This window comes from Lolium perenne, chromosome 3 (assembly GCF_019359855.2).
Source record: "Lolium perenne isolate Kyuss_39 chromosome 3, Kyuss_2.0, whole genome shotgun sequence".
NCBI classification, from domain to species: domain Eukaryota; kingdom Viridiplantae; phylum Streptophyta; class Magnoliopsida; order Poales; family Poaceae; genus Lolium; species Lolium perenne.
The window spans coordinates 45,949,121-45,974,691 of record NC_067246.2 but is presented as its reverse complement, the minus strand read 5'-3'; the positions used below and the strand labels follow the sequence as shown (position 1 = coordinate 45,974,691).

Genomic DNA, 25,571 nt, shown 5'->3' with positions numbered 1-25,571 from the left:
GCATTCCACCCCCAAGACTGCATGGACTCCCGCCGCCGCAGTAGCGCCTCGCCGGCGAGCGGATCGAAGCGATCCCGCTCGCCGGACACCGTAGAGGAAGCGTGGCGGCGGCAATGCAAAAGATCCGCCGCCGGCAGCCGTCGCGCGGCCTGCAAGTACGACGGCGCCTCGTACGTCCCGGAGAAGCTCATCGACTTCGCGCGGGGCGGCCGCTGGTATTACGAGGACCCGCCGCTCAAGCCGATGAGCGGGCAGAAGTTCTCGGCGTGGCTCGCCGAGTGGGAGCGCCAGCGCCAGGTGAGCGAGGCGTGGAGGGCGACCATCGGGAGCACCAGCGGCGGAGGTGCCCCTCTCGCCGGGGAGGAGGAGGAGGAAGACGAGGACGCCGCCTTCGAGAAGGCGATCCAAGACTCCCTCAAGGACGCCGCCGAGAAGGAAGCGGCGGAGGAGGAAGAAAAGGCGGCGGCCATCGCCGCCGTGCAGGAGGCGGAGGCGCGGGAGGCGCAGGCGCAGGCGGCGACCATCGTCTACCTCTCCGACTAGAAGTCGCGATCCATGATCGCGCATTTTGTATGTAGGTACGTCGATTCCTATGTATGATCGACGAACTATGATGAATGAAAGTTTCCCGGGGTTTTAAATTTACAAATATACGGGATCAAATACGGGTTCTGCTAGACGGAGCGGTGTCTGATCGACCATTTTTTTTATACGGGGCGAAATTCTAGCGTTATACGGGGCAGAAAAGTAAGGGGCCTGTTAGACATGCTCTTACTGATACACAATGAGATCTGATTTTATTGGGCCAGGGCGAATAATGTTAGGCCATATCTAACGCGCCCACCAAGATTCGACTTTATCTATTTGGATGATCGTGTGGATAGAAAAGGATAGACCAGCGTGCTTCTGATTAGTTTCGGTTGAATGAGCTGTAGGCTAAAACCAGGTTCAGTCGTCCAGATAGGCGAGATTATATACAACAACACCATTTAGTCGAGCTATGGTATGCAGATTGTGTATCTAATTATGTTACACATACAAACCATGTTTTGGCTACCTTTGCCCACCTAACATGCTGATTTGCAGTAAACAGTATGGAGCAATGTCCTGGCATTCAGATAGTTTACAACCTGCAGTGGAGTATTGTAGTTTGTTTCGGTCGACCTACAGTTGTCCGCTATTAATCTCAGGGGAAAAAAGGAGTATCGGTGAATCATGAGTTAACGACCACATTAGACCCACTGAAATGTAAGTTCAGATGGTATTGCGAGCCGAGAAGAACACACGGAAATGTAAGTTCAGATGTACTAGGGGCTGAAACTCTCATGGCTGATGAGGAGCTGGCCAAACACAACCATGTAAAACGGGCAAGATAGGGCGGAATCCGACTTGAAATAATACTTGGGGAAGCTGAAATTCCCTATATTAGGTACTCAAAAGCATCTTGCTACACTAGACCCTAGATTAGGTACTCAAAAGCATCTTGCTACACCAGACATCAAGCTAGACTATGGCACAGTGACTTTTTTTTGTTCACATAACATGTAGACACTGCCGACTACATTGATCAATGCGACCGACTGGTGACAACTGCAGCAGCCGCCATCCCTTCACCTGGAGAAATGAACTCATTATCAGCTAATCAACATAAAAAAGAGCTCTGCAATTCACTACTGATATCTCCTAGGAATGCTGATGACAACAAAATGTAAATCCTTGATGCATGTTTACAATATAATTTGTTGTAGTAAACTAATAACAAAATAAACAACTATTTTTTTTAGGGCGTCTCCCACCAGAGCTCTGAAGCTAGTTTCTGCACAAGCTGAAGCCAAAAGAAAGGGGCAGTCTATTGCTTTGAGCTTACAGGCTATGAAACAGCTAAGCCGGAGGAAAGATCTACACATGTCCAGATAGGTACTCACAAGAACACCAGAACCATATTCAGCATTTCGATCATCTGTATATCACTTACAATCTAAAAAAGGATCCATTTATCTCAGCATAACCATCATTTTAATTGTTCTCCGTGCTATCTACATAAGTGAATCCCAACAGTCAATGAAAAATTACTTTGTGGCCTTGTGGGTGTATGCTATCCATACTCAAACAGTCTAGAAATCAGATCTCACAAACTACATCAACAAGATCTTCTTACCTGTTGAACTATTTCAGCACATTAGAACATCAAACAAGATAGTCATCCTATGTGCGACAATTCAGCTGCATTAAATCCACCAGCAATGGCTGTGCCTAGAAGCACAAGAAGTAATGCAATTAATAACAATACAGAGGGAAAGACAAATGCATAAGAGGAGATAACGGTGAGTCAATTACACAGATGAGCTGACATATATAACTTGAGCAAAATAGCTTCATTTGTATAGATGATTTATAGCTCACTTTTGATACTATTACTAGCAATAGACAAACAAATATACCCATCTGTTGTAAAATGCAAAGAATAGTCCTAAGAGCAATATACTTAGATATTTAATCATTGAGAATTTAGCTGATAAGAACCAAGACATGGTATCTACTTTATCTCATGTTAAACTCATCCCACGAACTGTCAAGCATACAAAACTAAAATATGACAAAAGTAATAAATTATTGTAACAACAAAAGTGATATTGGGTATTCACTTCTAAATAACTGGAGCTTGACAGTCAAGAAATGCAGTTTATTTTTGTGCGCTACAAATGTACTAGTCACCTACAGGAGGAGTCATCAACAAGGGACCAAAAACACATTTATTCATAAAGTATGTACTCAACAAAAGCAGTTCATATGGAGTTATTTAATAACAAGATCAGAACCATAAACATTCTGGGATAGAAGAACATAACTAGCTCTGATGTTACAAATGTGCCAAGAGAGTTACTCATTTGATACTTCATTTGGTATATAAGGATAGTGCTGAAAACTATATTTAATGATAACATATGCTAAGGAATACAGCTATAAGTTTGCCTATCTATCGTCAAAAGGGCAATTGGTAAGTTGAAGTTGTTGGTAAACACTTAAAAAACAGAAATAAGGTATTCGAGCAATCATGTGACAAAGGTAGCTAGATTAGGTTATTCCTACACTACAAGGGCTAAGAATGAGAATCACCTGGCAGAAAGAAACTCTTGAAAAGATGATAGCGAGTCATGATGGGACAAGAGATTCCATTAAGTTTCCTGGCCTGCATCGGTTCAAGTTGAACCAAGTAGACACTTGAGGCATGCCATAAAAATACAGCATCATCCCCATCATACCCCAGCAGCTGTACCCCCTTTCCCAAATGCAGATAAGGGAGCTGGAGAATGGTGTTCAATTCGACGGTCTTCCACGGCGCCCATGTGGCAATACCATGACAATCGATGTTCCTCTGCCACATTTCGAGGCGAGGATACGACAATGCGGCGTAGCCAACAGCGCCATCCGCAGCCTGGATGATCTGATGGTTTCCGTGGAATATAATAGGAGGACATGGAGGCCCCATGAACACAGCTAGGTTCTCTTTATCGAAATCAAACTCTAGTATGTCATAACCCAGTAACCAGTAAAGGCAATCACCAACAAGGGTTGCAGGAACAGCAAGGTTTCCAGGGATACCATCAAAAAGATCCCATGAAGACTCTGTTGAGATGAGATTGCCCCATACGCCGGTCTCCAAGGAGTAAACACAGAAAATGCATGGAGTACGGTTTCCCCCGGACATCAAGACCAGCTTGCAGGAGTTGAAGCGGCAGCTGCCGTGCACGTGTCCATGGTCACCGGCAGCGCAGAGCACCGCCCCTTCGAGGTAGCCAATCCTCATCTCGGACGGAACAGCCACGCAGCGCTGCTCGCCGGTGAAGGGGTCGCACACAGCGACCTCATGCCGTGCCCAGTCGGAAATGAGGACGAGGCCGTGGCGGCAATCGAGCAAACTGCAATCGTCGCCGCGGCTGCTGTAGCGCCCAAGGGAGAAGCGCGCAGGAGGGATGCGGTCAGGAGGGTCAAGTATGGAGTTGAACACGATCCCCTGGTTTCTGAACCACAAGATGACGCCGAGGTGGGGCGGCTTCCGATGGTGCGCAAGGAACTGGCGGTGGAACTTGGGGTCGGTGACGAGCCCTCGCCAGCGCCTGCAGACGGCGGAGGCGCGCGGGAGGGAGGACGGCTCCGGGGGAAGGCGGATGAGGATCTCCCGGAGCATGTCGTCGTCGTCCGGCAGGCCGGCAGGCTCCGCCGGCGAGGTGGCTCGGCGGCGACGGCTGCGGCGTGGTGTCAATCCGGCGCAGTCCTCGCTCGGCTGGATTTGGGGATGGAGGCGCGGGCTGCGGCGTGGTGTCACTCCGGCACCCTCCTCGCTCGGCTGGATTTGGGGATGGAGCCGCAGGCTGCGGCGGCGAGCCATTCCGACGGCGAACTCCTCGCTCGCGTGGATTTGGGAACGGAGGCCCGTGCTGCGGCGGCGGGCCATTCCGGCGAACTCCTCGCTCGCGTGGATTTGGGAACGGAGCCAAGACCTAGCTAGAGGACACTCACAGTCACAGAGGGGAGGGAACGAGATCCTCTTTCTTTCTGCTACCTGTTTGTTCATTCATACCATTGGGCCCCTAAGAGCATCCCAGCCATCTCCGCGAGAAGTCCCCCACGATCACCTTTTTTTCATCCCGGCGAAAAACGGCCCAGTCAGGCTCCCGCTTCCTCGTTTTAGTCCGGATTTGAGCCTATTTTCGTCCGGATTCCCCATGCCATCCTCGGTTTCCCGGGGGTCTCTCGGGGACTCCGGATGGACGAAACCAAGTCGTCTGGCCCATCGTCAGTGGCCATTAGCAAAATAATTGCCACGCCCACGCTCGCCGCCGGGGCCGCACTCCGCTGCTGCCCCTTGCCCCGCGCGCCGCCGCCCACGGCCCCCGCGCTCCAACTCCCGCCACGGCCCCGGTGCGCCGCCGCCCGCCCCTTGCCTGGTGCGCCGTCGCCGGAGCCACCTGTGCGCCGCCGGCCTTGGTCCTGCGCGCCACCGCTGCCCCTTGCCCCGCGCGCTGCCGCTGCCGAGCGTGAGGACAGACGGGTCCTCCTCGTCGGGCGCGCACACGACATCGGCGTAGGCGCACGGAGTGGCGACGGCATCGTCCCAGGAGTCAAAGAAGCGCGAGCCCGGCAGGTCCATGCGCGTGGCGTCGAGGTGAGCTCGGAGAAGGACGACGCGTGGCGGCGAAGAGGAGGCTTGGGCGAGGCACGGCTGGGAAAACCCTCTTCCCCGGTGCAAAAATTCATCTGGATTAGGTTCATCCGGATGGAAATTTCGCCCCGGGGAGCTCCAACGAGTGGAGATGCTCTAAGCATCTCGCACCAAATAGTTGTCGGGCAAAAGCGCCAGCACTTTCGTATGGAAGGAGCGTCGGCACCACATCCTTCATTTAGGGGACCTGCTCCTACACCGGTGCGCTATATACGACAGCCCGATTGATTTGAATTAATAACTCAAACAAAAGTATAGAAATTCAAATAAGTTTTCGAATTTAAAGTTTTAGCCAACACACGGCCTTCAAATGTGAAGTTTGGGCCAACATACGTCCACCGAATCGCCGTTTTCGGCTGCAAAAAACAACTTCGGCTTCCAAGCCAACTAATCAAATGAACGGGGTCATGGGCGGCTCAACCTCGACGACTTCCTCAGTGTCGGTGAGCCCCGGCGGCAGCTTCAACGCTGCAACAGGATCCAAGCTCGCCGCTGCCCCTCGGCGCCAAATTTGGCGAGAACGACGTGTTGGGGTTAAAGGTCATGTCGATGTCCGCGTACTCGGGGGAGTAGTGGGTGCGACCGTCCATCTGCGACAGCCGCATCTGCGAGATCGGCGACCCCTCCGCGTAGTACCCCGCGTAGTGCCCCGGCGACGATAGTGAGCTCGAAAAGTTGCGGCCGACGGGCTGCTGGCTCCCTTCGGGCTGGCCGCCACCCAAGTTGAGGAACACTTCCGCAGCAGACGCCGCTTTCGCAGCTTAGAGCTGCGAGGCGGCGCCTCCTGCGGTCGGCCGTCGCAAAGGAGCAACGGCGTTTCTCGTCCTCCCACTCCTCCTGTGACATGTTCGCTGGCTTCTCCTTCGGCGCGACGGTGCGCGGCTTTGGCGGCGCCTTCATCGGCGTCGTCGTTGCCTTCGCCGGAGCCTTTATCTTCGGTGGCATAGCGGCTGTGAGAGTTTTTCGGGTTGGAGGCTAGATGGGAGATAGAGCGGCAGGCGGGAGAAATGAGCGGCGGAGGGAATAGGGTTTTGGTAGGAAAAATGTATACTTTTGAGATATGTGGCTGACAGGCGGCTCCCATGCCCAAAAAATTTCGTCTCGCGAGGCCGGCGCGTCTGATTCGCGCCCTTCGCGAAGGGGTGGGCACGAGGTTGCCGGCGCTTCTATTGGGTTCGAAAAAGCGCCGGCGATATTTGAGGCGTGCCGGTGTGAGCCCATTTTCGCTGCCGGCCCCCAAAACGGGGCCGCTATGGGTCGCGCCGGTGGAGATGCTCTTACAAACCGGTATTGAGCTCGTTCGTCCTTCAAGCCAACTTTTGCAGCATGCACGGGTTTTCAGTTTCGGTCTTTCGGATAGAGCATTCTAACAACTAAGGATGTAAATGGATCATATCGAATTTTACTCATATCATATATTTTTATTGGAGATTGGAGCGGATATTGACCGGTTTCGGATTCGAATGCGGATATATTGGACAGCGGATTCGAATCGAAAATTAGACGGAGCCGGACCGGAAACAAACATAATTGGATATATGCTCTTATCGATAGATAGTTATAGTACTATAAATCTTGAGAGGGATTTAAATTTTTAATCTTGTGTAGTTAAAAAAAAAGACATAATTTACGTAAAAACTCAAGAATTGATAGAATTTGAGCTAAATATGCTTTCCAAATAAATTCGGTAACTCAACAACTACTAACCTTCTGAATTTTGGCATTGGCTTTTGACTCAAAAATGGATTATCCAGTTTAAAACCTTCAAATTATCCTAATTAAATTTTAGATAATACATATTCTCATCCTATTTGCTATACCATATGCTATATCGTATCCGGAGCACCACCACGAAATCGGATATCCTTATCCGTCGGATTCTTTAAAATCGGATATTAACACCTTAAAACGGATTCGAGGTCAATTTTAGCGCGAAAATTATCCTATCCATTTACACCTCTACTACTAACGACAGCTTCAAGCCATCTTTTGCAACATGGATCTTCATAGTATGTCACACAATTAGGAAGACCCAGTCGAGATTCCGTGGCGGCTCGTTGCTTGAAGTTCCAGCCGAGCTGCCGATGTTTAGCTGTAGTCTTGGGCGCCCTTGTATCTTGGTTTAGGCTATAGCTTTGCATCACTTGTGCTTGTATCGTTAGCTGGTAACCCCAGTTTTGTTTTCTTTTTCTTTCCTTCGATTGTTTCGCTGTATCGTTGTACGCCTGGCCGGTTGATGGCTTTGTTAATTCAAAATCGGGCTCGTGGAGCCTTCTGTTTAAAAAAGATTCTGTGGCTAGAAGTTAAGATGGTGTCTATAAATCACTGTATTTATCTGCTGTGGTGGAGCATTTTGGAACGTGCTTCTAACTTACTTACAAGAAATAGCAACAGATGTCGGCTGCAATGACAAAATCCGGAGCAATAGAGCCCATCATCAAGGTCTTGGCGGCCGTAGAACAAGTTTTTCACCTCGGTGGAAGCTCCCTCCATATTCCGAACCAGACTTTCATCATGATGTGCCCCCATAGAACTTGCTGCATCCCATCCGCCAGGCCTTCATCTCCATCGTGTAATGCGTATCACCCATTGCTTTCGCCTAAAATGTATGAAGTGTGCATATATATGGTGATAACTAACTATGATTCCCTCGAAGAACAAAATAAAAATTTCGACAAAGGCACGGCAACTAGTGACGATGGAGGAGGGGATTCGAGGACAAAAGTAGTAATTGTTAAAACTTCAAAGCTCTAGAGTTTTCTATTTAGTTACACCTACGAGTAATATCGCGGTTTAGAAATCTTGATAAGTAGTTTCATTCGCTTTACCAAGTTATGTAAATATCTCAAGGATCGATAGATAACCACGCGTAATAAGACATTTCCTTAAGTATCCGAAATGAAAACAAAAAAATGAATCCTTGTATGACAAAAAAAAACATAGTTTCACATTAATGAGAAAATGTATTTTTAATGTTGTGTATGAGAGATCAATGCAAATTACGTTTTTTTGATATAATGAGTGATCACATTCACCATGGTAGTTATATTTGAAAATAAGGATTTGACATGGAACATCATGAAATTAATATAAAATATTAGAACAAAAAAATCATTAAGTATAAAAGTTCAGCATGAAAAAATGAGACTTATTAAATCACAGGCTTTTGGAGGTCGGAATATAAGAATCCATGCTTCTAGGGGTATCATAGGGTACGGTGTAGAGTTAGGTGGCTAGGGATGGTGGCCAAAGAGCCTTAGGCTGCATAACAATGCATGCTCTTTTAAACAAGAAGGTTTTTAATGAGATGGCATCGTGACCGATCGCCCCATCATCGTTGCTTAATGGAGTTAGGGTTTTAAAGTTGAATGATATTTGTTGGAAATACGCTAAGCTAGTGAAGTAGCACTTGCGTCGTTTTGCTGAAGACAGAAGGAAGATCACCGGTGAAGAAGTCACCAAACTGTTTGTATCTGGCTTCATTGTGGAAGTTATGCATACCGAATGGCTGGCTAATCCAATCCTGGTCGAGAAGAAGAAGGGAAGACCCCCAAAGCTTCGAAAGCTTGGTGCATGTGTATTGACTACACCCATCCGAACAAGGCTTGATCCAAAGATCCGTTTCCGTTACCTCGGATTGATCAAGTGATCGATTCCACTACTAGGTGTGAGTTGTTATCTTTTCCTAATGCTTACTCTGGTTTCCACTAGATTCCCCTGAAAAGGAAGACCAAATAAAGACAACATTTATCACCCCTCATGGGGCTTATTGCTATATCACTTTGCTATTCGGTTTGAGAAATGCCGGCGCGACATATCAGCGATGTATGCAAAAATACTTACATAACCAAATCGGTAAAAATGTGCAAGTATATGTGGATGATGTTGTCATAAAAACAAAAGAAAAAGACACATTAATCGAGGATCTGAGAGAAACATTTGATAACTTAAGAAGATTCCGGATGAAACTTAATCCAGCAAAATGCACATTCGGCATTCCGGCTGGGAAGTTACTCGGTTCCTTGTTTCGAGCCACGGCATAGAAGTCAATCCAGTTAAAATCCGGGCAATTGAAAGAATGGAGTTGCCCCAAACTATTAATGATGTACAAAAGTTTACCCGATGTTTAGCATCTTTGAGCTGGTTTGTAAACCGGTTGGGCGAAAAAGCTTTGCCCTTGTACGTATTGATGAAGAAAACCGACAAATTCATCTGGACTTCACAAGCTGATGCGACATTCAAGGAACTGAAGAAAATGTTGGCCATGGCACCAATATTGGCATCGCCATTGCCCAAAGAACCAATGTTGCTTTACATAGCAGCCACAAACCGAGTTGTAAGTGTTGTGGTAGTGGTGGAAAGTGAAGAGGAAGGAAAAACCGTGTAGAGACCGGTATACTACCTGAGCGAAGTGCTTTCCCTCTCAAAAAATAATTATCCTCATTACCAAAAGATGACCTATGGCATGTTCATGTCCGCCAGGAAGCTGAAGCGCTACTTCGAAGAGCACCCAATGACGGTGGTATGCAAAGCTCCTATCTTGGAGATCATCGGCAACAAGGATGCCAGTGGCAGGATAGCCAAATGGGCGATCGAGCTATCTCCTTATGTGTCGCGCTACGAAAGAAGAGATGTCATCAAATCACAAGCACTGGCATATTTCCTTGTGGATTGGGCCGAGATGCAGTACAAGCCACCTAAACTGAAGACCGATTATTGGAGGATGCAGTTTGATGGCTCAAAGCTCAAGGAAGTTCTTGGTGCCGGAGTAGTTCTCGCCTCACCAAGAGGAGATCATCTTAGATATGTGCTACAGATCCATTTCAGGGTATTAAATAATGTCACTGAGTACGAAGCACTTGTACACGGGCTCAAGGTGGCAAAGGAGGTTGGTGTACGCCGGATCGTATGTTATGGTGAGTCGGTTCTCGTGGTACAACAGTGTTCCAGTGATTGGGACGCAAAGGATACCAACATGGCATTATACTGGTTTCACGTACAGCAAGTTGCCGGATTCTTTGAAGGTTGTGAGTTCCATCATGTACCACGGGCAAAAAATGAAGCAGCCGTCACTTTGTCCAAGTTAGGCTCATCCTGGCAAGAAATTCCCCCCGGAATAGCTTTGGCTCATCTCCGGAAGCCCTCAATCAAGCCAAGTCTAGAATCGGAATCAACCTTTGTTCCGGAATCACATATTGTTCTGATGGACGTTGACCAAGCAAACCTGGGGACTTCGCAGTCGAAGCCAGAGGAAGCTATGTTGGTGGATTGCATAGAGATTGACATGCCGGTTTTCGTTGTTTGGGAAGCACCATCTTGGGTGAAGCCAATCATGGAATTTTCGATCAACGGTGGCTTAACTGCTGAAGAGGTCTTAGCCAACCCACGATCCCAAAAACCTTACACGTGGCGCTCAGATACATGTCAATATCCGGCCACACGGATGGCCACAAGGATCACTCGTGCATAAATTAAATGCGCACGGTTACCACAGTTGTCATCGTGGTGAACAGACAGATGCCATGGGATGGCTTATCTTGGGGCCGAATGTGCGCTAGAGGATTCGGGGAGGGTTTTGGTATGGATGAAGATGTTTCCGGATGGATTCCTCAAGAACTTGGCCTTGGCCAGAGGTAGAAGAAGAAGAACACAAGGACAATGTCACCTCTAGATCTCTCTATTTCTTGATCATGTAAGATTACAGGTTTCTGGATACAAGGTAGCTTCTCCAACATGCCCGCGATGGGGTGTGCCCCCTCTCCTTATATAGGGGAGAGGGTGGCTTACAGGGGAAGAAACCCTAGGAAACCCTAATGGGATCTTTGACTAGACAAACTACTTTACAAAGCCACTTTGGCTACCGGTGACGCCGGTATGTCTTTAATCTGGAGCGGTGACATCCTCCGGTACCTTTTACGTCACCACTTTCTTTTGGCGTCAGGACTTCGATTAAAGCTGAAGTGCTTTGCTCATCTTTGTCTTCTAGCTCTGAGAGCATCTTTGACCAGTCTTGCCGACGTTCTATAGTGTAGCCTGTACCGGTACTACGGTACCTTCTTAGCCGGTTCCGGTATCCCCCTCCTGGGATACCGATATGATTCACAGAACCAACCTTCGTTATCCGTAATAACCTTTAAACCGGTACTTCGATGGCTCAAACCATCCGGTTTGGCATGCCTTTGGCATACCGGGGGGTCATCCCCCCAACATTAGTCCCCGAAGCTGGTATAGTCCGGTGGATCCTATCCAACGGACCATGCCAGGTTCTCTTTACTCAAGGTACCGGTTTAATCCTTCCGGCAATCAGCTCAAATTCTTCGGCGTCTTTGCCAAACTTATATCATCTTACCGATTTCCTCCGGTATCTTTGTCATTAAACCTCTCCTCGACGAAGTCGAGAATATCTCGGGTACAGCGCATGTCAGTGACATGCGCACTGTGCCTGGCGCGACAGTGTCAGGGGTCACTTCCCTTGGACTTCTGCGTTAGCATTTATGGCGCCGCACCGGATCCGCGCTGCCGTTCCGGATCCGTGTGGCCTCCCTGTGTCTTTTTGTTTTCTACGCGTGTATCCTTGCGCCACGTGGCGACCCACGAAATGAACCGCCGTGGCCCAGCGGTTGCCAGCCCATTACTCCTCCTCCCTATTTAAGGGCGGGGCAGTTCCTTCTCCTCTTCTTCTCCGCATTCGCCTCTTCGCACACGCTCAGAGCTCCTCGCCCCTTGCGCTCCCATCGCCGCCGTTCGTCGCCAGTGCACTGCTCCCCGACGAACTTCCGCATCTACTCCCGCTGAGCAGAGAGTCTCCGCCCCGCAAAGAATCTCCGCCGTGCTTCCGCTGTTGCTGCATCGGGCGCCCGTCGGCAACCTCCGCTCTTCTTCCTCGTCAGTCCTTGTCGACGACCATGAGCTCGCCGCGTCTCCAGCGACCGTCGTCCTCAGCATCTTCCGCCGCCTCAGGTTAGCCTCAATGCCTCTTTTCCCTCTTCTCTTTTGCTTCTCAGTTCTTTGGCCGGTTGGGGATTTACCCTCCCTTTTTCTTTTGGTTTTTCTCTTGCTCGTAGATCTTCGCGCGGGGCTAGATCTTGGGAAACCTGTTTTTAGGTAGATTCCGGCATCTTTTGACTTGCATGTCTACCGAAGAGTATCTTTCCGAGCCAGCCGCCAGCAGCCATCACAGCCAGGCCTCTGACGGGCTCGAAGCCGAACTGGACCGGATGGAAGTTTCCTCATCCGCTCTGGATGCCGGTTCCAGGAGGGGCCAGGAGGCCAGCAGTTCCGCCAAGGTTCCGGAATGGACCTGGCTAACATCACCCGCGGAGCCTGGAAGGGCTCAGATGTTACGCAGCCGGACATCGATTGGCTGTACCGCTCCCGGAGGATACCGGCACAGGTATCTTGCCGGATTCCACGTGACGAGGTGGAACCCGCGCCCGAACCCGGTGAGTTCGTTGTTTTTATCGCTCACTTCGAGCGCGGCTTCGGCCTCCCTGCCTCCGATTTCTTCCGCCAATTTCTTGATTTCTACAAACCTCAACCCCATCACCTTCCTGGCAACGCCATCTTCTATCTTTCTTGTTATGTTTCTTTCATGGAGGCCTATGTTGGCCTCCTTCCCACAAAAGAAGCTTTCGCTCGCTTCTTCAGCCTTCGGATCAACTCGGTCCAAGGCAAAGACATCCCCAAGCCCAAACCTCCGGTGCAGTGCGGATCTTGCATCGTGGGCTCCCGCCAGGGGAGCCCCTTCTTTAAATTCTCCGGCCTGGATTCATGCCGGGCCTGGCAGGAGACTTTCTTTTACGTGAGGAACAAGGGTTCCTCGGATTTTATCAACCTGCCGGCCTACAATCCGGCGACGCCCACGAAGGCCAACTGGGGCTACTATCCGGGAACAGACCATATCGAGACCAACCGGATAGTTCGGTTCTTGGAGAATCTCAAGAAGGAGATGAACATCTGCTCCGACGATATTATCCGTGCGTTCATCTCACGTCGGGTGCTTCCCCTCCAGCGTCGAGCTCACAAGATGAGCCAGATGTGCGGCCCTCGTGATCCCACCAAAATCACCGGCTTGGCCCCAAGCAAAAAGGACATAGCCCTCAAGGCCAGGCAAATCTGCAATACTGATATGCCACCGGATTGGGAGTGGGGCCATCTTCCCCTCAGCTCCATGAATCCTCCATCTGCTGCTGTAAGAACTTAAGCAACCCGGATTGTTTTTCCGGTAGCTTTTCAATGCATAACTAACTGACTTATCTCTCTTTCAGGCCTGCGAGCGCTTTCCTCGCATTGCTGCAGAGGCCCGAGGCCCTTGCCGCAAGCGCGATTTGGACGAGGTGGACCCGGACCCGTACGTGGTTTGGACCAAGAACAAGATGGGCCGCACCCACACTCCGCGCCCCGGTAACTTTTCTACCAACGACTCCGGTTCCGATGATGAGGTCACTATTTTTGAGGTACTTTGCTCTTTCGCTTTCTCATCTATCATCTTTCTGTAGACGCTCCCTCAGCCAGCACCAACCCACAGGTTGTGGAGCGCGCCACCCCGCTGCAAGCCGAGGCCGGGGATGAATTTCTTGAAAAACTTGCCTCCCAGGGCCGAAAGAACAAGGCGCCCACTCCTGAAGCCGGTTCAAGTGGTGCTCCTCCTGCCAAACGCTCCCGGATGGAGATCGGCGGGAAGAAGGTCACCTCGAAGCACTACCAGAAGCGGGAGATGCCGGTTGCTTCCGGGTAAGTTTCCGTTTCCACTTTCCTTTTGTTTCGTGATTCTCTTTTTCTGGTTGCTTCTTCTGAACTTTTTTCATCTTTTTAGGCCTGCGCTTAAGATCTCCAAGAGCGCCACCGACATGAGGCCGGAGACCTCAGAGGATGTAACACCCCAAATTTCAATAAAAAGAAAGTTAGAGAATTCCAGAAAGCAAAATTTCAAACCAACAAAAACTTTTCTTTTTGCATATAGTACCATGCATAGGACTTGTGCATTTGAGTGATATGCCATGATGATTGTTATTACTTGTATTTGATATGCTCTAAAACCCTAGTGTGATCATATGAAGATCACCAACCAAATAAATCAAAAAGGAAGAAATTCCATAAAATACAAAACCCTAAAAACCCTCACATATGCCCTATGGCATTTTTATAAATTTTGACCCTAGACCTATTTGGTCTTCACCATTAGTTGAGTAAAGTTATTAAACACTTACTACAACTTTTGGAATCAAAGATTCACAATTCAAATGAAATTCAAACACAAATCCAATTCACATATGATAATGGTCAATTTTGACAATTCTAGTCTGGTCACCACTTTGAGCCCTTGCCATTCAATTTTCTCAAACCAACTCTTGCTAACTCTTTGTACCATTTCAAAGTCAACATCAAGGTGAACAACTTTGGTGAAGATCATCATGTCAAATTCATCTTTGATCATGAGCAAGGCTCATCCAAATTTCCAACTTTTTCACATATGCAACATTCTACACTTAGCCATTTTGGCCAATTCTTGATTTCTAATTTTTCCACCACCACCTCAAAACCTCTCTGGTCATTTACAACTTATATAAACACTCACATTTCAAAAACTTTCACCATTTGAATTATTTCAAATTTGGTTATTTTTGCATTTTCCAAATTCGGGCACTATTTGCAACTATTGCAAATAGTGAATCTACCTCACCTAATCTACCCTAACCTACCACATTATGTTCCCTGGTTCCCTTAAACCATAAGTGAAGCATAGTGAGGCTAAGGAAGAGAGAGAGAAAGCTAGGGCATGGCCATGCCGGCCATGTCCCCGAGCTCGTCGACCTCCCCTCTCTCCCCTTGCTTCTCTGCCAGGACCACCTCGCCACCGTGCGCCAACGCATCCCCTAGCATGCCCTAGCACCGCCATGGTCGAAGGAACGGCGACCACACGCCGGACGACACGCGCCAGCACACGCCCTGGACGCCGCTCGCGTCGCACATGCATGCGCGCGGACACGCTCAGTACACGCGCCGCGCCGCCAACCTGCACTCGCCCTGGCCCCGCTTGCAACGCCTTGAGCACGCACTCGCCACCTGGACACCGCCAGACACGGCCAAGACCACGACCCGCGCCCACCGCCGCCGGAGAAGGAGACCCTGCTCCGCCGCGGGCGCGACAGACGCGGAAGCAACGCGCACGATTCCGATGCTCCCCGACCACGCTGTCGCTGCCAGTAGCACCGCCAGGACCCGTAGAGCATCGCCATAGCCTCGCCTAGCTCGACCAGCCGCCGGAGACGCCGCGCCCATGTCGACCACCTCACTGCCCCGCAACCCTCATGCGATTCTATAAATAGGGAGTTTCCTGGACCAAACCAACCACACCATCTCACTCCCCACCTCTCACTGCTTCGCCACCACCACTCCACTCACTCGATCGTCACCGGAGCTGCTCCAATTTGGAGATCGGAGCCGCCAGTACCTGGTGGACGCCGCCGTCGATTGGAGCCACCCCAGGACGAGCCACCGCTACCAGTCGACTCGCCGTCGTCCACACCTTCACCGCGCACATTGCCAACCCTAGCTGGAGCCACGGTGAGCTCTCCGACCCCCTACCTGAGCCGCCGGTGAACTCCCCTCTCGCCGGCGGGACGATGAACCACAGCCGTTTGATCGCGTTCTAATCCAACGCCTCAGACTCGCCCATACCGCTTCGGCGTTTAACACTCGCTGACAGGCGGGACCCTCTGTCAGGCAGCCCGCGCGGCACTGGACCGTGGCTGGGCTGCCTTGGGCCGTTTTTAAACCTTTGAGCCCAACTAGCTTTTCCCGCCGGCCTTTTAATTCAAACTGGGTTTAATTATTTCAAATAATTTTGAATACTGCTGCCACTTTGAATTTCAATAGAATCAAATTGGCTAAACCAAATTTGATGAACTTTATATGGTTGGAAAGCTAGAGAAATTATCTAGCCAATATCACTGGCCTCATGGCCAGATTCTTTGTAGAATAAATGTGATAAAAATAACAAGACAGGGACTTTTCCCTATTCAAATAATTCTTAAAAATCAACCAAAATAGATATTAAGTTAGTTCCAACTCTAATAGCTCACATTTGACTTACACTAATTGTTTCTGCAATAAAATGGTGTGGTCACTTTGTATGATCATGCCATAGTTCAATAAATGGATATTATGGCTAGTTTAACTAGTTGATATTGTCCAAAACTATTAAAGTAAATTATGTGAAGTCTTATACTTCACTTAAACTTGTCTCACATGAGTTCATGGTATGTTTGGACCCCTAGTCCCAAACTCTCTTATATGAATTACTTGAGATTTAAATCAAATATAGTGTTATTTTAAATAGTATGAGGTGATCTACCTCATTTAAATCATTTTCACAAATGATGATGATGAACATTTGACCCAGGTCAATATGAGTTCATAAATGATTGTTTGAGAAATTAAATCTTAAGAAGATTTCAATGAGAGGAAATTATTTCTCAAGAACCCTATGGAAACTATCATTTACATATGAAATACAAAGATGTGAATTCTTTTCAAACAACACCACCCATGCACCTAAGTAGATTATTTTGTGTGCATAGAATAGTTTGTGTGTTTATATGTGATGTATGGAATAGCCATTAAATTAGTGAGTAATTATACTCGTATTCAAATTTAGACGGTAGCACCGGAGAGTACGCCGAAGAAGAAGGTTGCTACCAAGAGGAAGAGGAGGAACAGTTTGAGAACTACCAAGGCAAGCTAATATTCTTGCAAAGTGCAAAGCCCCTTGGGGCAAGGCACCATGATTCTTACCTTTTCTTACATGAGCCTATCCCAAGTTTTTACATTACAAGTTTTAACTTGTTTTCTAAATGAGTTACTTTTATAGTTAACTTTGGTCAAAGTACAAGTTGGTTACTAGAGTAATGAGTTAGTCTCTTCCAAGCAAATCAAGGTAGCACCCCTCATGATTTAGAGCTAGTGCTAATGAAATAAAACTTGACTACTCTAGATGGGAACAATGTGATTTTGAAATGGATTTGAAACCTTGGAATAAAGATACATTCCATTGAATGATTTTTGAAGGTGAATGTGACCAAGAGAAGATGGTGATTTTTGATAAACAATGATGTTGGTTTGAATGATGTTGGTGTGAACTAAAACTAGCTTTATGCAAATAAACTAGAGCTTAGCAAACCATACTAGAATGTCTAGCACTTACATTAGTATTAGTTTGCGAGTACTTAAAGTACTCACGGCTGTGTCCCTGGCTATTCAAATGGCCAGAGTATGAAGATGAACAAGGAGATGACCAGCAGGATGCCTACGACAACTAAGCGCCTTCCGACGTCAAGCGTTGGCCTGTGGACTAGAAAGTCCGTGTAACTTACGCTTCCGCTATGTTGAACTATGAACTTGTGTTTGTTCGTTGATCGATAGATCAACTATTCGTGTAATATGGATCATGTGATTCCAAATTTGTAAGACTTATGGTTTGTAATGAATGATGACTGTGATACTTAACTATTATGCCTCGCAACAACAATATTCCTGGGATTGCGATGTATGACATAATAGGCATTCGGACTTAAAAATCCGGGTGTTGACAAGTTGGTATCAGAGCCATTGTTTGACCTTAGAAGACCTTAGTTAGAATGGGCGTTCTGAAAAACTTAAACTTTGAAATCAAATGAAAGAAAATATTTGTGAAAAGTTCCTACACTCTGGTCTTTGAGACTTTGCCAAAATTTGATGAATCATGTTCTATCTTATTTGAATCAACTTAAAATTTTGCCACACTTTGCACTCTCGAACTTACTCATCCAATTCTCTTTCAGATGGAGCCGAATGAACCCATCAACACCAAGTTTTATCAGCCTCGGAACGGAGGGAGCTTGATCTTCGAGCACGACCTCAACACCGTCTCTGACTTCCTTGGGCGCCCACACCCCGAGTTCCACGGGATTCAGTTGGACGACACGCCCGGAGGAGAGTTGCAGTGGGTGATCACTGCTGACTTGAGGGGCAAGATGGAGCCTCCCACCTCGGAGAGGATCCTCTTCTCCTTCCGCGAGAGCAACTGGCTCGACGGACTCGCACGTGGCCTACAGGAGGCACTTGCACGCCTCTGTGGACAGAACGTGGTGCGCATCCTCGCCTCTCGCTACGCCCACCTTGTGAGGCGTGATGCTGCGGGAGTGCCCATGGAGCTGCAGCCGCACCCGGAGTTGAGGCACCATGCTGAGCACCTGGACTTCATGCTCTACCAGACTCAGAGGGACCTCGACGCCACTCGCGCTTACGCGAACCAGACCCATGCTCACATCACCGAGCAGGGTGAGGCGATAAAGTTACTCAACAACGACCGCAAGAGCCTTCGCCAGCAGCGTGCCAAGAAGGATGCTACGATTCGTCGCCTTCGCGCCCGGATCGCGTCACTTGAGGCCACTGTCAAGGCCCAGGAGGATCAGATTCGTCAGCTGGAGGATGACGATGGAGGCATCGACATTCAGGGAGGAGACGCCTTCCTGAGCGACGACAACGACTTTGAGGAGGACGAGAACACCGAGGAGGAGGACTACGAGTTCCTGGAGGCAGGACCCGACGACTACGTCCCGATCGATGTCGATGATGAGGAGTAGTTGCACTAGTTCCACTTATAGTAGGTGTGAGTTGTATCCCGTCCCTTGTATCGTAGCATGTGAATGGTTCTTAAAACCATTGGAGTATGTGTGTAGTTTGTACTATGTGTTGCATGAATGAATGAATGTTATGTTTGTCATGAAAAGATTACAAGTTTTCAAATGTTTTTCAAACTTAACCAAAATGAACCCTAGAATGTTCCCTCTCATCTCATGATCTTCTATATCTTCAGATGGCCCCTCCCAATCGCACCAACGATGCGATGCTGCAACTGCTGCAAACCATGCTTGCAGATCGGGAAACCGAAAGAGCCGAACGCCAAGCCAACCTCATCGCCCTGCAGAACATCGCCAACCAAGGCCATGGAAATCATGACCACCCCGGATCCAAGCTCAAGAACTTCCAAAACACCAACCCTCCGGTGTTTAGCAAGACCGAGGAGCCCCTCGACGCCGACGATTGGCTCCAGACAATGGAGAACAATCTGGAGGTAGCCGGAGTGGAAGCCAACGAGAAAGTTTTGTTCGCCACTCACTATCTCGCTGGACCAGCCCGCGCTTGGTGGACAAGCACCCGTGCCATGAACGGGGGTCAATTCATGACTTGGGAAGATTTCAAACTCAAGTTCAGCAAGTACCATGTACCCCCGGGTCTTATCAAGAAGATGAGGGATGAGTTCCGTGAACTGAAACAAGGTCGCTTGACGGTGGTTGAATACCGCGACAAGTTTCTCACACTGTCGACGTATGCCCCTGATGAGACCGACACCATTGAGAAGAGGAAGGAGAGATTCCTGAACGGACTGCATGATGAGATGCAGACTGTCCTCGTCAACATTCCCTTCGCCGACCTCGAAGCCCTTGTTGACTCCACCATCCAGATGGAAGGCAAGTTAAACCAAGCCAATGAGAACCGCAAGCGTCGCATGGCAAATCAGAGTGGATCAAGCCGCCCCCAGAAGTTTCGCCCTAGCTCAAGCGGAGGTTTCACTCCGAGAAACAACAAACCCCCGATGCAGAACTCTCGCCCCGGTTATCAGAACCGGAGTGGAGGAAACTCCAAGCCAGGAGGCTACAACAACAACAACTACTACTACAACCGCGCTCCACCCCGAGCCCCTAACAACAACAACAACAACAACACCAACACCGCTCCCAGAACTGGAAGCAATGCCGTGCCCGTTGCGAACAAGCAGGACAAGACCACTATCACTTGTTATGAGTGTGGTGTAGTGGGGCACTACTCCAACGAGTGTCCCAAGCGTCTTGCCAAGCTCGCCGGCAACACCGCTGCACCTGCTCAGCAGCAACGCCGTGTCTCCACCGGCAAGAAGTTCGCCCCCAACAACCCCAACAAAAGCAACGGCCGCCTCTACCACATGAACGCTGAAGAAGCCCAGGAAGCACCAGATGTTGTACTGGGTATGTTTTCTGTCAACCACATCCCTGCCAGAGTGTTGTTTGATTCCGGAGCATCTCATTCTTTTGTCACCGAAGACTTTGCATCAACAAGTAAAATTCAACCCCTCAGTTTGAAGCATGTTATGATAGTCCAAATCCCCGGATCAACCACCAAAGCTAGAAAATTTTGCAAAAATGTGCCAATCAAAATCCATGATGTAGATTTCTGTGCAAATCTAATCATACTTGGAACCAAAGGTTTGGAAGTTGTCCTAGGAATGGACTGGATGTCCAAGCACAATGGATTGATAGACTGGGCCAAGAAAGCCATAACCATGACTAGCAGCACCGGTATCGTAGTTGAGCACGTCTCTGAAAAACTACCCAGAAAATTTACCTGCAACCAAAGTGTATCCAAGCCGACTCTGGATCAAATCAGGGTCGTTTGTCGCTACCCTGATGTGTTTCCGGATGATCTACCTGGTATGCCCCCGGATCGGGATATTGAGTTTATCATCGAGTTAATCCCCGGAACTGGACCCATAGCCCAGAGAGCCTACAGCATGAACGCAACGGAGCTTGTGGAACTGAAGAAGCAAATAGATGACATGTTGGCCAAAGGTTTGATTAGACCAAGTGCATCCCCCTGGAGATCCCCCGTCTTGTTTGTCGACAAGAAAGATGGTGCAAATCGTTTATGCATGGACTATCGTAAGCTTAACGACGTCACCATCAAAAACAAATACCCCCTACCCAAGATAGAAGACTTGTTTGACCAACTCACCGGATCCAGAGTTTTCTCCAAGATAGATCTTAGAACTGGATACCACCAACTGAAGATCCGAGCCACCGACATTCCAAAAACTGCCTTTACCACCAGATATGGGTTGTATGAGTACAACGTCATGTCGTTTGGATTAACCAATGCCCCCGCTTATTTCATGAATCTCATGAATAAGATCTTCATGAACTTTTTGGACAAGTTTGTCGTTGTATTCATCGACGACATCCTCGTCTACTCCAAGTCCGAAGAGGAACATGAACAACATTTGGAGATTGTCCTAGAAACCCTTAGACAACACAAGTTGTATGCCAAGTTTAGCAAATGTGAGTTTTGGCTGGAAGAAGTTGGGTTCCTGGGACACATCTTGTCTGCAGGAGGAATTGCCGTAGATCCCGCCAAAATCAAAACTGTTATGGAATGGCAAGCCCCAACCACACAAACCGAGGTCCGCGCTTTTCTTGGATTAGCCGGATACTACCGCAGATTTGTAGAAGGTTTTTCGAGCATCGCTCGACCAATGACCCAACTGCTGAAAAAGGACAGAAAGTTTGAGTGGACCGACAAATGCGAAGAGAGCTTTCAACAGCTCAAGAGTAGACTGACAACAGCCCCAATCCTGATCATGCCAGATATCGCAAAGCCCTTTGACGTATATTGCGACGCCTCCAAGACTGGACTTGGATGCGTGCTTATGCAAGAAGGCAAGGTTGTATCCTACCTTTCAAGACAACTCAAGCAACATGAACAGAACTACCCAACCCATGACCTCGAGCTTGCAGCCGTGGTCTTAGCCCTGAAAGTTTGGCGTCATTACCTAATGGGTAATCGATGCGAGATCTACTCCGACCACAAAAGCCTCAAATACATATTCACCCAGAAAGAGTTGAACATGAGACAACGCCGATGGATCGAATTGATTATTTCCATGTCCACATGGAGATTCACTACCACCCCGGCAAGGCCAATGTGGTAGCGGATGCTTTGAGTCGACTGCCGTGCCAGTTGAACTCCATGCTCGCAACTGAACAGCCCAGCTTGCATCAAGAGTTTGAACAGTTCAGACTTGAACTTGTTAGTGAAGGATTCCTAGCCAGCATAGAACTGCAACCCACCTTGGTTGGTCAGATCAAGGAAGCCCAGAAGGACAACGCTAGCATTGACGGAATCAAGAAACAGATAGCCGCAGGAAAAGCCCCCGGATTCACCGTAGACGAAGCCGGAGTTCTTTGGTACAAAGAACGTCTCTGCGTACCATCGGACTCTGACTTGAAACAAGTCATCCTGCAAGAAGCCCATGACACCCTTTATTCAATCCACCCCGGAGGTACCAAGATGTACCAAGACCTAAAAGAACAATTTTGGTGGCACAGAATGAAGAGAGAGATCGGTAGCTATATCGCTAAGTGTGACATCTGTCAGAGAGTCAAGGCAGAACATCAACGACCCACCGGACTGTTACAACCCCTCCAGATTCTGGAATGGAAATGGGACTCCGTAGGAATGGACTTTATCACCGGACTGCCCAAATCCAGCAAAGGCAATGATTCAATATGGGTAGTTGTCGATAGATTGACCAAAGTCGCCCATTTCATCGCCGTCAAAACCACCTATCAAGGCCCAAAGCTAGCTGAACTTTACATCTCCAGAATAGTCGCTCTGCACGGAACCCCCAAATCGATAGTATCAGATAGAGGCTCACAGTTCACCTCAAGGTTCTGGCAGAAAGTGCATGAAGGACTAGGCACTCGCCTAAATTTCAGCACCGCCTATCACCCTCAGACCGACGGACAGACTGAGAGAGTAAACCAGATACTGGAAGACATGCTTAGAGCACGCGTACTGGAATACGGATCCAAGTGGGAAGACTGCCTACCTTACGCAGAATTCTCTTACAACAATAGCTATCAAGCCAGCCTACAGATGGCCCCCTTTGAAGCCTTGTATGGAAGGAAGTGCCGTACCCCCCTGAACTGGTCGGAAGTCGGAGAGAGCCAAGTTTTTGGCCCAGATGTCCTTCGTGAAGCCGAAGAAAAAGTACACAAGATTCGCGAGTACCTCAAGACGGCGCAATCCCGACAGAAAAGCTATGCCGACAAAAGACGTCGGGAGATGACCTTTGAGATCGGAGACTTCGTCTATCTCAAGGTATCCCCCTTGAAAGGAATGTAGAGGTTTCAACTGAAGGGAAAGCTTGCACCCCGCTATGTCGGACCTTTCAAAGTCCTCAGCCACCGAGGTGAAGTATCTTATCAACTGGAGTTGCCTGAAGAAATGTCGGCGGTGCACGACGTGTTTCACATCTCACTTCTCCGGAAGTGCCTTGAAGTCCCGGAGAAGACCGAAGTGTTCAATAACATCGATCACCGATCGGTGGATATCAACAAGGATCTGACTTACCGCGAAGTGCCGATTCGCATCCTGGAAGAAGCTTACCGAACCACCCGCACCCGAAGCATCAAGTTTCTGAAGATCCAATGGAGCAATCATACCGAGGATGAAGCCACATGGGAACGCGAAGACTTCATGAAGAAGGAGTACCCAGATCTCTTTAGTACCTAACTTTCTTTTCGATCTCGGGACGAGATCTTTTGTAAGGGGGAAGGGTTTGTAACACCCCAAATTTCAATAAAAAGAAAGTTAGAGAATTCCAGAAAGCAAAATTTCAAACCAACAAAAACTTTTCTTTTTGCATATAGTTGTTGCGGTCAAAACCCACCGGCGGGCAGCGACGGGCAACACAGTAGAGCCGGGAACAACTTAGGGCTGCGGCTGGCCCTGGTCCCTCCGAGCGACGGCCCGCAAAGCCTCTGGTACACACGTCCGATGCTGGTGCAAGGGCGTGCCACCTGACCTATACCTGGTCAGGAAGGTGATGGAGATGCCTCGCTTAGTTTCCTGCATGGCATACACGTAAACATTAAATACGAGCCTCGATCGGCTCTCAGGTTATCCTGTGAATTGGCTCAAGGAGCCGATCCACCCATGATTCGTACGAGGTGCACGAATATATGGTGGTCCTGCTTGATCAAGATAAAGCTAAAGCGATCTACGACGATTTAGGGTTTTCACCGCATAATCGGATCATCCTACTCACGATTGGGCCTCGCGGCCACGCACGGTGATCGTAAGCCGATCCTAGACAAGGCCTAAAAACCAACACGAGGTTGATCCCCGGAACATCCTGTCTAGGACTAGCAAACGACACCCTACGTGCCGCTGGATCCTCGAACCCTTTGTAAGGCCTAACTATTGCAGATATTAAACTAATCCTTGAAGAACAAGGAGCAACCGTAACAGATCGGATCTACTAAATAATGATCAAGTGGGGTGCCGCCCCTACACCTAAGATAGGTGTAAGGGCGGCTAGATATGCAAGGGTTGCACTACGATAGCATATGATACGAAGAACAATGCTAACCCTAACATATCTAAGATAACTACGTTGCTCGCCATCAAAAAGGCTTCAGTACGAGCAACGCATGAACAACGAGCATAAGCTTGTGCTGCCTAGATCGCAAGATGCGATCTAGGCAGCATGATGCTTACCGGTAGAAACCCTCAAGACGAAGGAGTTGGCGATGCGCCGAGATTGATTTGTGGTTGAACGTTGGTTGTTGTTTATTCCATAAACCCTAGATACATATTTCCCACCGAGCGTGCCAGAATGTGTTGTGGTCAAAACCCACCGGCGGGCAGCGACGGGCAACACAGTAGAGCCGGGAACAACTTAGGGCTGCGGCTGGCCCTGGTCCCTCCGAGCGACGGCCCGCAAAGCCTCTGGTTCACACGTCCGATGCTGGTGCAAGGGCGTGCCACCTGACCTATACCTGGTCAGGAAGGTGATGGAGATGCCTCGCTTAGTTTCCTGCATGGCATACACGTAAACATTAAATACGAGCCTCGATCGGCTCTCAGGTTATCCTGTGAATCGGCTCAAGGAGCCGATCCACCCATGATTCGTACGAGGTGCACGAATATATGGTGGTCCTGCTTGATCAAGATAAAGCTAAAGCGATCTACGACGATTTAGGGTTTTCACCGCATAATCGGATCATCCTACTCACGATTGGGCCTCGCGGCCACGCACGGTGATCGTAAGCCGATCCTAGACAAGGCCTAAAAACCAACACGAGGTTGATCCCCGAAACATCCTGTCTAGGACTAGCAAACGACACCCTACGTGCCGCTGGATCCTCCAACCCTTTGTAAGGCCTAACTATTGCAGATATTAAACTAATCCTTGAAGAACAAGGAGCAACCGTAACGGATCGGATCTACTAAATAATGATCAAGCGGGGTGCCGCCCCTACACCTAAGATAGGTGTAAGGGCGGCTAGACATGCAAGGGTTGCACTACGATAGCATATGATATGAAGAACAATGCTAACCCTAACATATCTAAGATAACTACGTTGCTTGCCATCAAAAAGGCTTCAGTACGAGCAACGCATGAACAACGTAAATAAGCCTGTGCTGCCTAGATCGCAAGATGCGATCTAGGCAGCATGATGCTTACCAGTAGAAACCCTCGAGACGA

At 48.7% G+C, this 25,571-nt stretch overlaps 1 protein-coding gene across 1 annotated transcript; it reads right to left on the bottom strand.

The window, feature by feature from the left end:
• Nucleotides 1-1,247: 1,247 nt before the first annotated feature.
• On the bottom strand, nt 1,248-4,565 carry LOC127341390 (uncharacterized). Its single transcript, XM_051367224.2, has 3 exons — nt 3,118-4,565; nt 2,159-2,253; nt 1,248-1,614 (listed from the first exon to the last, which is right to left on the bottom strand). The coding sequence occupies exons 1-2, from the start codon at nt 4,454-4,456 to the stop codon at nt 2,201-2,203; spliced, it is 1,392 nt and encodes a 463-aa protein (XP_051223184.1). The 5' UTR covers nt 4,457-4,565; the 3' UTR covers nt 1,248-1,614; nt 2,159-2,200.
• Nucleotides 4,566-25,571: the final 21,006 nt, after the last annotated feature.

Coding starts and splice junctions, on each gene's coding strand:
- LOC127341390 (XM_051367224.2), bottom strand. CDS start 4,456: ATGGCCCGCCGCCGCAGCACGGGCCTCCGTTCCCAAATCCACGCGAGC. Junction 2,254..3,117: donor CAAGAGTTTCTTTCTGCCAG/GTGATTCTCATT, acceptor TTGTGCTTCTAG/GCACAGCCATTGCTGGTGGA.